This window comes from Neodiprion lecontei, chromosome 4 (genome assembly GCF_021901455.1).
Source record: "Neodiprion lecontei isolate iyNeoLeco1 chromosome 4, iyNeoLeco1.1, whole genome shotgun sequence".
In the NCBI taxonomy this organism is placed as follows: Eukaryota; Metazoa; Arthropoda; class Insecta; order Hymenoptera; family Diprionidae; genus Neodiprion; species Neodiprion lecontei.
Genome location: NC_060263.1, coordinates 36,846,785 through 36,859,705, shown reverse-complemented (window position 1 = coordinate 36,859,705; position 12,921 = coordinate 36,846,785). Strand labels below are relative to the sequence as shown.

General features: G+C 41.4%; 2 protein-coding genes across 2 annotated transcripts in view; both read left to right on the top strand.

Annotated features, from left to right (window-relative positions):
• The window catches only part of LOC107216923 (period circadian protein-like), a 29,849-nt gene extending 22,065 nt beyond the window's left edge, over nt 1–7,784 (top strand). The window contains exons 4-11 of the mRNA XM_046736443.1: nt 4,663–4,872; nt 4,965–5,335; nt 5,420–5,613; nt 5,723–5,880; nt 5,972–6,219; nt 6,317–6,508; nt 6,615–6,941; nt 7,382–7,784. Coding sequence (XP_046592399.1) covers nt 4,663–4,872; nt 4,965–5,335; nt 5,420–5,613; nt 5,723–5,880; nt 5,972–6,219; nt 6,317–6,508; nt 6,615–6,941; nt 7,382–7,465 — 1,784 coding nt within the window. The 3' untranslated portion in view covers nt 7,466–7,784. The remainder of the gene's footprint in view (nt 1–4,662; nt 4,873–4,964; nt 5,336–5,419; nt 5,614–5,722; nt 5,881–5,971; nt 6,220–6,316; nt 6,509–6,614; nt 6,942–7,381) is intronic.
• A 40-nt stretch (nt 7,785–7,824) lies between these two features.
• Nucleotides 7,825–10,669, top strand: LOC124293850. Its single transcript, XM_046736448.1, has one exon. It carries the CDS (start codon nt 9,037–9,039, stop codon nt 9,907–9,909), a length of 873 nt encoding a protein of 290 aa, XP_046592404.1. The 5' UTR covers nt 7,825–9,036; the 3' UTR covers nt 9,910–10,669.
• The last annotated feature ends 2,252 nt before the right edge of the window (nt 10,670–12,921 follow it).

The window sequence follows — 12,921 nt, the reverse complement described above, 5'->3', positions numbered from 1 at the left end:
CCGTACGAGTACATGGATGATTGAGAGACACTCGGGGGCGTGCAGTTGCCACCTAAGGAAAAATTTTATTCAAAATTGAACAACCAAGATATTTCGGATAAAGATTATGCACATGTATGTAAAGTTTGGCAAGCTTTCAATCTATGAAAACGATGAGGGGATATTCAGACTTGTAATTGCAAGCTGATGTTTTTCTGTTGGCTAATATTTTTGAAAAGTTGCAACAAAATTGTTGGGCAACGTTACAAAATAGAGCCTTTAAATTATTACACGGCGCCCGGTCTTTCACTTGACGCGATGCTGAACTCGAGCTTTTCACTGATATAGATATGGTTATGTTCATAAAAAAGGAATTCGAGGTGGTGTGTCCCAATGCTCTAATCGATAGGCAAAGGCTAATAACAGATGCTTTCAATCCAGAGCTACAGGAATCATATCTCATGTACCTTGACGTTAATAATTTATACGGTGCTACGATGAACTTTGCTCTGCCATGCAGTTCCTTCGAATGGTTATCGGATTGAGGGCAATTTGATGTTTTTACCATCTAAGCCGAAGCGAAATTTGGCTACATATTAGAGTTGGCCGAGTATCAGAGTCTTATACTTAGTCAGAAGTATCAGGTCTGTACCATAAAACAGAAGAAGGTAGCACTGATTGTGAGCTGGAAGGCCGATAAGCGGATCGTATTTCCAAACACGACCGATACGCTTCCGTGGGGCTACAAGACGTGCAGATAAACTGAGCCTTATGGTTAATTACTGCATTTTAGTATCTGGGGTGTGAAATAAAATTTTGCCTATATATAGGGCGTAAAATAAAAACATATGTTTATTTTAAAGAAATCGTTTGTTCATAATGTTACACATCAGATTCAATTATCCAACTATTGTGTTTAGTATCAAATCCTAACCACTTAATGATTAATTTCTTTCCTCGCTTCTTGAGCACTTTCTCCACGAGATATATGTCCGGATGTTCAACCTGGAGGAGCTCCTGTTCGTAGAAACCGCTAGCGATGGGTTGATTTTGATAATCTTTGAGCTTGTACGTCACAAGATGGGTATTTTCTATCCGGTGTATCCATATCTATAGTAATATTATAAAGAGGAAAGATTTGTATTTTTATATTTTTGTGTGTGTGTACGTTTGTAATGAATAAACTCGAAAACTACTGTGCCGATTTCAAAAATTCTTTCACCATTGGAAAGCTACATTCACCCTGAGTGACATAGGCTATATTTATTGCTAGAAAAGATTAGGGATCCTTACTAAAACTCAAGTAACGTAACCCAAGGTGTGAAAAAAGTTCCCTAAAACGTCTTTCGTCGCATGCGCTACGGAAACTATTGATGATAAAACAAAAGTATGTTCTACAATATTAAAGAACATATCAATATATACAAAAAACTTCACGATACCATATGTCCAACTATTATCGTTATGTCACAATAACCACTTTTTACATTTTAAAAGTTGATAGATATACCGACCAAAATTAGACCGCACCATTCACATTCCTGTTTAAATCCTTATCCAAATAAATCATATTGTTTTCAAGACTGTTTCAATTCATATAGATTACTTTTTGAATTGTTATTACGAATTTAATAAGTCATAGAAATAGAAAAAATAAACCCTGTCGCGTTGTGCATGTTATTCATACCTTTTTATTATTCCTTATTCAAATAAATTATTTTGTATTCAAAATTGTTTCGATACCTGTAGATTACTTTTTGAATTTTTCAAATCGTATATTCCATTCAAAAGATATTAGGAATTTAAAAAGTCACAGATCAGCCACGACACGGCACGGCAGCGCCTTTTCTATGCTAGTCAGGCATTGCAGCGGTGCGGGGGGGCGGGCACATCTATGAAATAGGTAACCGCGCGGCTCATTCGCGCGGTCGGCTCCCTACGCAGCGGACGTTTTTTTGTCCAAGTTAAAAAGTTCTTCTCAGAACTAATTATGAATTGTTTATTCACGCTTTACTGTCTATTATTTGTACAATTTTAAGTATAAATAGATAATGTAGTACCGCGTTTAAAAAAATATAATAATAAAGCAGCAAAAAAATATAAATAAAAGGTAAAAATATAAAAAAAATCTTATGCCCACCCGTGCGAAGCCGGGACGGGCCTCTAGTCGTGAATATTTCAGTTGTCGAATTGGAAGTGTAACCTTCTTCTTGGACAAAAGTTCCAGCAAACCATTCGTTTTTGGGTAAAACTTGTCACTAATACCGATGTGGTCACTCTTAAAACTTACCAACGAATCACTAATCATCGGTCTATCGTTTAAGAGGTTGCGTACACCGTACACGTTGTCCAATTCACTTTTCCTCTTCTCATCTCTCATAATTTCAAAATACTCATCCTCGGTTTTGTCAATAGGAGTTTCGATGATTGTTTTATCTCCTGCCGAAACAAATGAATCATCTATCTCCGGGGTCGTTTCATTTTTCGTCTGCTTTAATTCTTCTCTAATTTCTGCCACTTCTTGTTTGACAGGTTTTGTATCTTTTGTAACATTCATCAGTTCTTGCAACGGAGTCACTACTGGTTTGAAAACGTCGCTCAATTTCTGAGTCGTAGATTCCTTGCCCGACTTGAGCAATTTGTGTTTTCGACGGATCGCGGCACGCGAACGGTGAACGGAAAATACTTCATATTCTCAACATTGTCCAACAATTGCTTCAACAATCGGTATTTCGGTTGGTTGAGGGATTTTCAGTAGATATAGATATTTTGAAATTTGAGTCCGTTGGCATGGGTTACAAGTGTGTGCATTAGTTTTACTAGAATTTGATGGTCTGCAGAAAATTGTACGTACACTATTCGGAAGTAATTTACCACGCCGTTGGTGCCTTTTCACATTTTGCTCTGAAAGTTTGTCAAAATTCATCACGGGAAGCTTAATAGGTTGTGCCTCAAACCATATCTCGGTCATGACTGACCGGGTTTGCTGTGCATACGACGTTTTTAAGCACTTCCCTTCAGTCAGAGCGTCGGCATCATCGTGTACAGAGGTAAACGAAGCAGCAAAACGTCTATTTACCTGATAAGAATGTCTGATAAAAAGGACTAGAATTTATGGTACGAACTGTACACTCATCACACAACAAAACAATTTTAAGACCAAGTCCTGCTTCAGAAGCAGTTTCAAACTTAACATTTCCGTCACAGATTTTACACTTTACGCATTCAGAAATTGCTGCAAATACTGTAATAAAGCTCAAAATTCGATAATCAACAGACGAATCACGTGGTACTAAGATTTCCTCTTGCGTTTTGAAATTTTTCGCAGAGGTACTAAAACTACTTTCATCCGTTGCAGCTATTTATGGATTAAAAACAATTCTTCGCTTCTTTGGTTTCGACTTTTGCATTTTAGAAGATGCCCTCATTTCTCTGCTACACTTCATTTTCACGAAAAGATCACAGGATCTTTGGCCTGCTAGTTTCACACGCTCTGCCACTTCGAGAATACATTCCGAATTGACAAAAAATTTTCTGTGTGTGTACTTAAATATACGTACACTTGGGGACAATGAATCTGAGACGACTAACTTTTTACACTAGACAGTTATGTTGGCAACACCGAGAAACCTGCAGCGCCACAGTCGGCTGAGTGCGAAACAAACTCAATCTCAATAAACGTAACATAACCCATGACCGTCGAATCTTACCTTCGAATACGTGTCAATCTAACAAGTCGTTAACCCCGCGATATTCTAAGGTTAGATTCGACGGTCATGGGTTATGTTATGTTTATTGAGATTGAGTTTGTTTCGCGCTCCGCCGACTGTGGCGCTGTAGGTTTCTCTGTGTTGCCAACATAACTATCTAGTGTAAAAAATTAGCCGTCCCAGATCCATTGTCCCCTGGTGTACATTACGAATATAAGATTTAAAAAAATCGATTTTTTGAAAATTTTAACTGTATATAACCCCTATAAGTCGCACCGAAAATACGATTTTCGTAAGAGATCAAATCCTAGTGTACAATTACGAAACCACATATAGGAGTTGGTAATGAGCGTAAGCCATACTTTACGTGTCCGCCGTAACGCCGAGTCAAATATAGGCTTGCCTATTTCATATTTATAGGTTCGTTGATACGTCGGTAAATCAGTGATGAACCTCATCTTGTATGCTGGTGAGTTCGGAATTTGGCACCCGGAACTGTCAGAGTAAGGAGATCACGATTTGCAACTAGAAATAAATTAGTTCAGTTCAATTTCGCTAGAGTACATAGGTATTAACTGTAAGATACACAGAGCACCGTAAATTCAAATTGAAATCGGGAACATGACGGATGAGGGGAATGAAAAACTTAGGTCCTCTCATAATGTATTGAAGTGAAAAAACATTGAACGGGAGTGAAAACTGTGCAACTCCAAATCGAGTGGATATTTCACTCCAATAGAGTGAATATTCACTCCCATCGAGTCAAATTTAGAGTGATTTGATTCACTCGCCAAGCGTTTGGCGTGGCAAAGTTCACTCAAAAATGAATATTCACGTCATCATGCGAGTTGCGCGGTTTTCACTCCAAAGTAATTTAAAGAGAACACAATTGTTCGATTCCACGAATAACGTGCCGATATAATAAGCATTTTTGTTGGTCTGTACAATCTAATCCTTTGGATACTTACCGCAGGAAATGATCGGCCGTACTTTGACAGCAAATCGTCACTCGCAACATCTCCTACCTATAGTCAGCTTAATTATTACGAGAAGTTACAGAGATATTACAAAAGCCAGCCATGCACTACTACCATGTACGAAGGTGAAGAAGTGAATGGCAACGTACTAAGCAGCACTAAGGACGAGTACCTGGGTTACAGAGCCAAAAGTGAAATCCTGACAGGTGCGTCACATTTTCAAGTTCAGAGATGTGGAATCCACATGAGATGAGTTCCACGACTATCCACTCGAATGCTTTAATAATTTTTGTATCAGATCCTACGAGGAAATGCAAGTCTCCAGAGAATGGGAGTGAGGCAAGTGGCTGTGAAAGTGTTGGAAATTCGAGCAGCGGTTCAAACAGCCAATCCAGCTCAGCGAGCCAAGGAGACACTTCTGTCATGACGGACACTGCGAGTTTCAAGCTATCCACGCTGACACAGTCCTCGCTTACAAAGCACAAGGAGGACATGGAGAACTTATTGTTAGAGCATTACAGAAAAATCAGGTCAACGATGAAGAGCGATAAATTAAAAAATGTACGACCAAAGTCTGTCATCGAGAAGTCGAGTGACTCTGTCTGTCCAAGCAAAACGCTGACCTTGAAGAGGACTGGTAGTCCTATCAAAAATGGTCGTGACGGCAAGGTGATTAACGAGACGATGGTAGCTTACATCTCGGGATATTGTATGACGTTGTTTCTAATCATCAAAATCTACCACATGCTTTAGGTTTCCAAACGTGACAACATTTCTAAAGTCAATAATTCAACGCCAGTCGCATTGAATGCCGCAGTATCCAGTGCCAGCATTGTTCAACCTTCCGTCATCAACGCTCACAGCAGTTCAAACCATACTGCACGGCCATACGATTCGGTTGACGTTCCATCGGCTGAAACAGCGCAACCTTGTACCTCGGCACAAACGTGTGTATCGTTACCCCGCTTTTAGTGTTATAACATTTTATTTTGCAATGAGACCTGAGCTTTGGTATCACGTAATTCTTTGTAACTAACTCCTTGATTTGCGTTTCAGCCTGTTGTCGCAACTACCTACAATGTATCCAACGATTATGCAACTGGTTCCACTTTACTACTTTGCAACTCTGCGAAATGGATCCGTACCGACGTATATTCCTCAGGAACATCCTGGCCTATCTGTGCAAATGCAGTCAGTACATCAAACTCCTTACAGTGAGTTCCTCTCGAAAATTAGAATTCGTTGGCACGATAGAGGGTAGCAAGAGGGTCGCTAAATGCTTGTATACCTTTTACGATTTTTTAGACCATTATCTCACAACTGGTACGGCAATTTATCCTTCAGTTATGGGGATACCAACAGCAATGGGGATCGAATACAGGCCGTTTATAATTCCACAGTCTGATTTAGCGGTGAAAAACGTTTGCGAAACTACCCATACTCCAGTAGAGGAGCCCGGGCAGGTTCCATGTCAAAATCGACTGGCCAGTCAAGCAGCGAGCGTCAAGCCGGAATCTGAAAGTATAACGGCGGAGTCGGGGTGCTCGAAAGAGGTAAAATTAGATGTCATTTAGTTCCAAGAAGAGGAAAATATCTGTTTGATAGAAGGCGCCTTGGAATGTTTTTGAACTCTGAATATTCGTTCTGAAGGTCTTATCTCTCGGTGAACACAAATGTCGCAGTGATGAATATAGTCCCACGGCTAAAATCGTGAAACAAGATCAATCCGCAAAGTATCACGAGGACGATTCAAGATGTTCTAGTCTCTGTAGCAGTTCCTGGAACGAAAGTAACGGCAGCAGCTTGAACCTGGACCGAAAGGAAACCAGGGAACAGTCAAAGGTATGTTAATTACTTCAATTGGCTCGTCGTGCAATCGGTCGATCCGTGCCATGGCCAAATTCAATTGATGATGATGCTGACCACGTTATGTAATTGGTTTTCACAGAGCACTGGCGGCAAACAGACAGATGTCTCGAACAGCGACAAAGAGATAAAAGCATTACGGAAACAGCCTTCATGGCTGGATGGAGTCAAATTGACTCCAGAGCTGATTTACGGGTACCAAATGGACTCAAAGACACTCCAGGAGGTTTTAGAGGCAGATAAAAAAGTTTTGAAAAAGTTCACTCAGCCACTTCTTGTCAACGACCAGCTTAGCCAGTTGTACCTTGACTTAGAGCTGGAGGGTTTTGGCACAAAGATTATGCTCGACGAAGGCACCGTTGTCAGTGAGAGTGCCAGCACCGACGAAGCGGTGGAGGACAGTTTGGAGGTGAGCTTCCGTCAACGGCGGTGATCAAGGGATTAACCCTTCCAAACTTTCGGAGGTGTTTTCCGTTACCTTGTTGGTTTTTTTCTTCCTTTTCTTCGTCATTTCATTCTATTTCCCTCTCGTAAAAATACTGCATGTTACCAATTTTCTGGTCTATGCTCAATCTTCCAATTTCTAATGCTTCCACTATCGGCTATTGTACCTGCCTTATACCACTATTCCTGTGTACCGAAAATAGTCTTGTTGACTAAAAGCCGTACACGTTGTATTACAATATATATACCTATATGTGTTGTGGTGTTTGTGTTTATCATTAGCGTAGAGTTTTAAGTGTCTTGGGGAGATTTTCGTGGAATCACTGTGAGTGACAGTAGATTGTAGAAATTTACTGTGAAATTTGCGATACAAAATTCTTAAAAATAGTATGAAATATTTTACAGCAAAAAAAGGAGCAGCACTGCTCTATGGAATATGGGAGGCTAATGATGATTCATGAGGAGAACGCCCAATTCCCACCTTCGTAGAGCCTTGCAGCTATTGGTGGTTCAGTGTAATTAGAGTAGTGTCAAATCAAGATATATACCTGTAAGAAAAAAAGGAATCACCAGCTATAAAAGGAATTTTATCAGTTGAATATATACTATAGGTAATAACAGTAACGAAAGTGACAGTATACGAGAATCTGGCGAATCGGATGAAAACGAAAAATTTTCTTGAACGGTATGGTGAAAGTTTTTGCGTCGTATGTTTGATCGCAAAACGTTTGCGATCGTATTCACACAGGCTGATGCCTAATAGTATGAACAGTGAAAAAGCATATTTACATTGTCAGTATCTCTTTATATTTTGAAGTTAGCGATCGTTGGAGGATTAATGATGGGTAATTTTCGTCGAGTGTAGGTCAATTGAAGAGACATTTTTTTTCCTAAGCAATATTTTATTGCAACGTTTCGATCGGGCTGCAGCCGATCATCTTCAGGCTAAATTTAGTAACATTCCTTAAGCATGGCAAGGTCAACACCATGCTTAAGAAATGTTACTTTCAGCCTGAAGATGATCGGTTGCAGCCCGATCGAAACGTTGCAATAAAATATTGCTGAGGAAAAAAAATTTCTTTTCGATTAATCAACACTCGACGAAAATCACCCATCATTATCTCTTTATAAAAAAGAGTATCAAAGATCTTGAAGTGAGTATCGTTGAACCATCAAAAATCTGCGTACAGTATAGCAGAAAGTAGAGAAATGATTACATGTTAAATTAATTGTATTTTGCGCCTCTTCCTCAAGATCAGAATGAAGTGCCCCTACTATGCACCGATGTCGCCACAATCTTTATAGTTCAAGTTTTTTGTTCCGGTCCTATTCCATGTATATTCCGGTACGCAACTCATTTTTCTTCTTTGTGCCGATCACGTCACACGTTTACTCAGAAATTGGAAAAGGAAAAAGAAAGAGAAATGGGAAAAAAGAAACACAGGCATCGCACGTCGGACGACGAGGATCGAAAGAAACTACAAGATCGAGTCGAATGGCTGGAGAAACAATTTCAAAAGCAAATAGACGGAAACCATGAAGACAAGCGTAGTGAGCATTTGAGATTCTTCGTGGGATTCGATATTGTACGAAAGGGAAAAATGTGTTTTCTTGGTCCAACCATAAACCATATGTCTGCAACATCGTATGTGTACATAACCCTGTACATTACGCCATGCGGATTCTGTCTCACGATCGTCCAACGGTCGCGAGTGTAAGATCCGCCGGCCTTATACAATATTTCACGTAGTGGTATGCAACCGACTCGTGGAAGCGAATAACCCTAGATTCTATAAACAAGAGACAAATATAAACAAGCCGATTTATTTTGTTTTTGTTCTCTTCTCGCTTTAACGTACGATAGAAGACGGGGTTCGACACGGAGTCGATCTCATAGAAGAGATCGCGATGATTACGTCTCACCAAGGTTACATCGACGCCAAGACCGCGGAGGTTATCGCAGTGACGATAAAAGTTACGACGATTATGCAAATCGTCGTGACAAAGATCGTCGCTCTAGGCGTAGTCGCTCCTATCAACGAGAACAAAATCATTCGTACATGGATCCTGCGAGCTGTCGCGACCGCGATAGACGCAGTGGGACTGAGTTTTCTCTGGATCGCGCAAGAAACTCGAGAAGCGAGTCACCGAGAGAACATTTTGATTCGCATTCACGAGCGCACTCGATATCTTCCTCGTTCGACCCACAGGAGGGAAACTCCGGCGACAAAACAAACGTTGCTCAACCGAACACTCAAGAGGTCGCGGATACCCCAGTCATTACGACTGGCGCGATTATTGCCAATGCGAAGCCAGATACGGGAGAGGTGTCAGCCGAGACACAAGAGACCGAATTGGAGGCAGAGATCTTGGAAGTGTTCGGAGAACGTCTCAGACCGGAACGAATGCTAGCACCGGCGGTGCACAGTCATCTCGCGGCGCTTTGGCTGGAAATTATCGAGAAGGGTCTCCCGGCGGAGGAACGGAAAGGGTTTTTGAAAAAGATTTCGCCTCCGCATAATTGTGTCTTCATCGATCCTCCCAAATTGAATTTGGAGGTTAAGGCAGCCTTGGATAGTACAGTCGTAAAAAGAGACGAAAGAATTGTCGAAAAACAAAAAAAGGTCGCTGCTTCGCTCGCCGGCGTGGGGAAGGTTATAGATCTGCTGATCAAATCGAATCTTCCGGATAAGAAGCAATATTTAGAACCCCTCAACGGCGTTGCAAAACTTCTGGCGGACCTGCAACACGACGGAACATCGATCCGGAAGAGTCTAATTCTGAAAAACATCAAGGCACCGTTCAAAGACACGCTGAAAGATTTGTCATCGAGCGACTGGCTGTTTGGGAAAGAACTTAGCGAAAAAATAAAAGCTGCTAAAGTTTTACAGCAATCATCGAAGGATTTAAAACAGCCCGCCAACCCGGATTAAGGAAAAAATTCAAAAAACTCGAGGGGCCCGCCTCAACAAAGTCGCAACAACCGAGGCAACAAGTCCACGTCACTGGGGAGGAGTTATCAGCAGAAAGACCGTCAGCCTCTGAAGAAAAACAATTAAACGTATGTAAATTGGCCGGTCGGTTAGCTTTTTTTAAACGAAGCTCGCTCGAAGTAACCTCGGACGAAACCATCCTGAGCTGGATCACAGGCTATAGAATACCTTTTACATCAAAGGTAGGCCAACACACACCACCTGCCGAGCCTCGGTGGTCGGATCAAGAAAGGAAGGTAATGCGAGAACAAATCGTAACGTTGTTGGGGAAAGGCGCGATACAAAAGTGTCAGTCGGAGACCGAACAATTCATCTCAAAAATTTTTCTCGTGCCAAAACCGGATGGTTCTCACCGTTTTACATTGAATTCAAAACAGCTAAACGAATTTATAGCTACGGAGCATTTTAAATTAGAAGACGGTAAAACGGTAAAGCAAATGATAACTCGCGGATGTTTTATGACGACTATTGACTTAAAGGACGCGTATTATCTAATTCCGATTGCGAAATCTGATAAAAACATTTTACGGTTCATTTTCGAAGGAAAACTGTATCAATTTACGTGTATGCCCTTCGGGCTGAACAGAGCTCCGTACACATTTACAAAATTAATTAAGCCGGCAGTGTTGCATCTCAGAGAGCGTGGATTACTATCGGTAATATACTTAGACGATCTATTGATTCTGGGGGACTCATATGAGGAATGTTTGAGATATACTCATATAACGAAACGGTTATTTGAAAAGTTAGGTTTTGTTATTGATGAAAAAAAGAGTCACGTAATTCCCTCGACGAGACTTAAATTTCTCGGGTTCATTTACGATTCCGAAAGATTGGATATCAGGTTTCCGGAAGAAAAAGTTTTCAAGATTGCACAAAATATTGAAAAATTTAGTAGGATGAGCCGCTGTACAATCCGAGAATTTGCGGGATTAATCGGTACACTAGGTTCGTGTTGCTCAGCATTGAAGTACGGATGGGTTCACATGAAAAATTTTGAGCGAGCAGAATTCTTGGCTCTCGGGGCGAATCACGGAAATTTTGAGGCGCGCATGTATCTCTCAGACGATTTGCAGGCAGATTTTGAGTGGTGGAAAATTCACATTCGCAAAGCAGTACGTTCGATAACGCCGTTTAAAGCAGCTCACGAAATTTCCTCTGACGCGTCGCGCTCCGGTTGGGGGGCGTGTTGTGAAGGTAACCGAACGCATGGTCACTGGAGCCAAGAAGAACAAGCTCACCACATTAATTATTTAGAATCATTGGCGGCCATGTTTGCCTTAAAATGTTTCGCGAAGAACCTAAAAGACTGCGATATATTATTGAGAATCGATAATACTACCGCGTTTCCATATATCAATAAGATGGGCGGCATTCAATTTCCCATGTTAAGTAGGCTAGCAAAAACAATTTGGAAATGGTGCGAGAGAAGAAATATTTACATTTTCGCATCATATATTTCGTCTCGGGACAATTATGAAGCTGACTTTGAATCGAGACGACTTCAGCCAGAAACAGAATATGCTTTATCGAATTCGGCTTTTCGCGAGATTCAAGTTAGATGGGGGGAGCCGGAAATAGATTTATTTGCAACAAGAACAAATGCAAAATGTGGGCTATATATTTCTTGGTCGCGAGACCCAGGCTCAGTTGCGGTGGATGCATTCACGGTAGATTGGAGCCGATGGTTTTGTTATGCATTTCCGCCGTTCGCAATAATTTTACGCGTTTTACGAAAATTCAGAGACGACCGTGCTAGAGGTATCGTAATTGTACCGTATTGGCCAGCTCAGGTTTGGTTCCCCGTCTTCACTGCCATGTTGGATTGCGAACCAATTTATTTTAAACCGAACGTCAACCTTTTGCGCTCTCTCGATAGACAACCGCACCCGATGTGGAGGAGGATTACCCTGGTTGCAGGACGGCTGTTCGGGAAGCGCTGAAGAGGAGAAGCGTGCCGTAGGAAGCACTTTCTATTATGCTCTCCTCGTTGTCGGATTCATCACTCAGACAATAGGACAGCTGTCTAAAAAAGTGGTGGTCATTTTGCCATGGAGAGGGCATAGATCCGTACAAATGTGACACGTCACAAATAATAAGATTTTTGTCTGCCGAATTTGAGAAGGGCGCTTCTTATGGCACACTGAACAGCTGCCGATCCGCGATTGCGCTGTTGCGGGGGCCCAAGTTGGGAGAAGACGCCAGAGTACGGAGACTTTTCAAGGGCATCGCGAATCTCCGACCGACGAAGCCCAAATACGAATCAACGTGGGACCCACAACTTGTTTTAAACCACGTTGCGCAATGGGGACCGAACGAAGAAATGTCGTTAAAAAGACTTACCCTCAAGCTGGTTACATTGTTGGCACTAGTCACAGCGCAGCGTATGCAGGCACTCGCGTCATCGATATTCGGAATATAGAAAAATAAACGGGGTTGATCGAAATTAAAATTCCGGTGTGGTTAAAGACTTCGAAAATAAACAGAGCACAGCCAGTTTTGAGCATCCCTTTTTATATCGAGAATAAATGTATTTGCGCAGCATCGGTGCTGGAAACGTACTTAAATAAGACGAAAGATTTACGAGGAAAGGAAACTCGACTGTTTGTAGCTCTGAAAAAACCACACAAGGGAGTATCGACCCAGACATTGAGCAGATGGATCAAAAAGACCCTCATGAAAAGCGGGATAGATACAGACGTATTTGATGCTTACAGCACTCGTCATGCATCGACTTCGTCCGCGAAAAAGAGTGGGGTCAATATAGACGCGATTAGAAAAGCCGCCGGCTGGACAGAACGTTCGGGGACCTTCGCTAGGTTCTACGAGCGTCGTGTTGTAGGGTGTAAAGACATGTTTGCGAAAGCGATTTTGGATAGAAGCATTGTATAACACGTTTGAAAAATAAATATATAAGGATATCGAATTTCTGAGTCATGGAATATTTGCCGT

What these genes read in the sequence shown, in the direction of transcription:
- LOC124293850 (XM_046736448.1), top strand. Translation starts at nt 9,037, where the DNA reads ATGGATCCTGCGAGCTGTCGCGACCGCGATAGACGCAGTGGGACTGAG.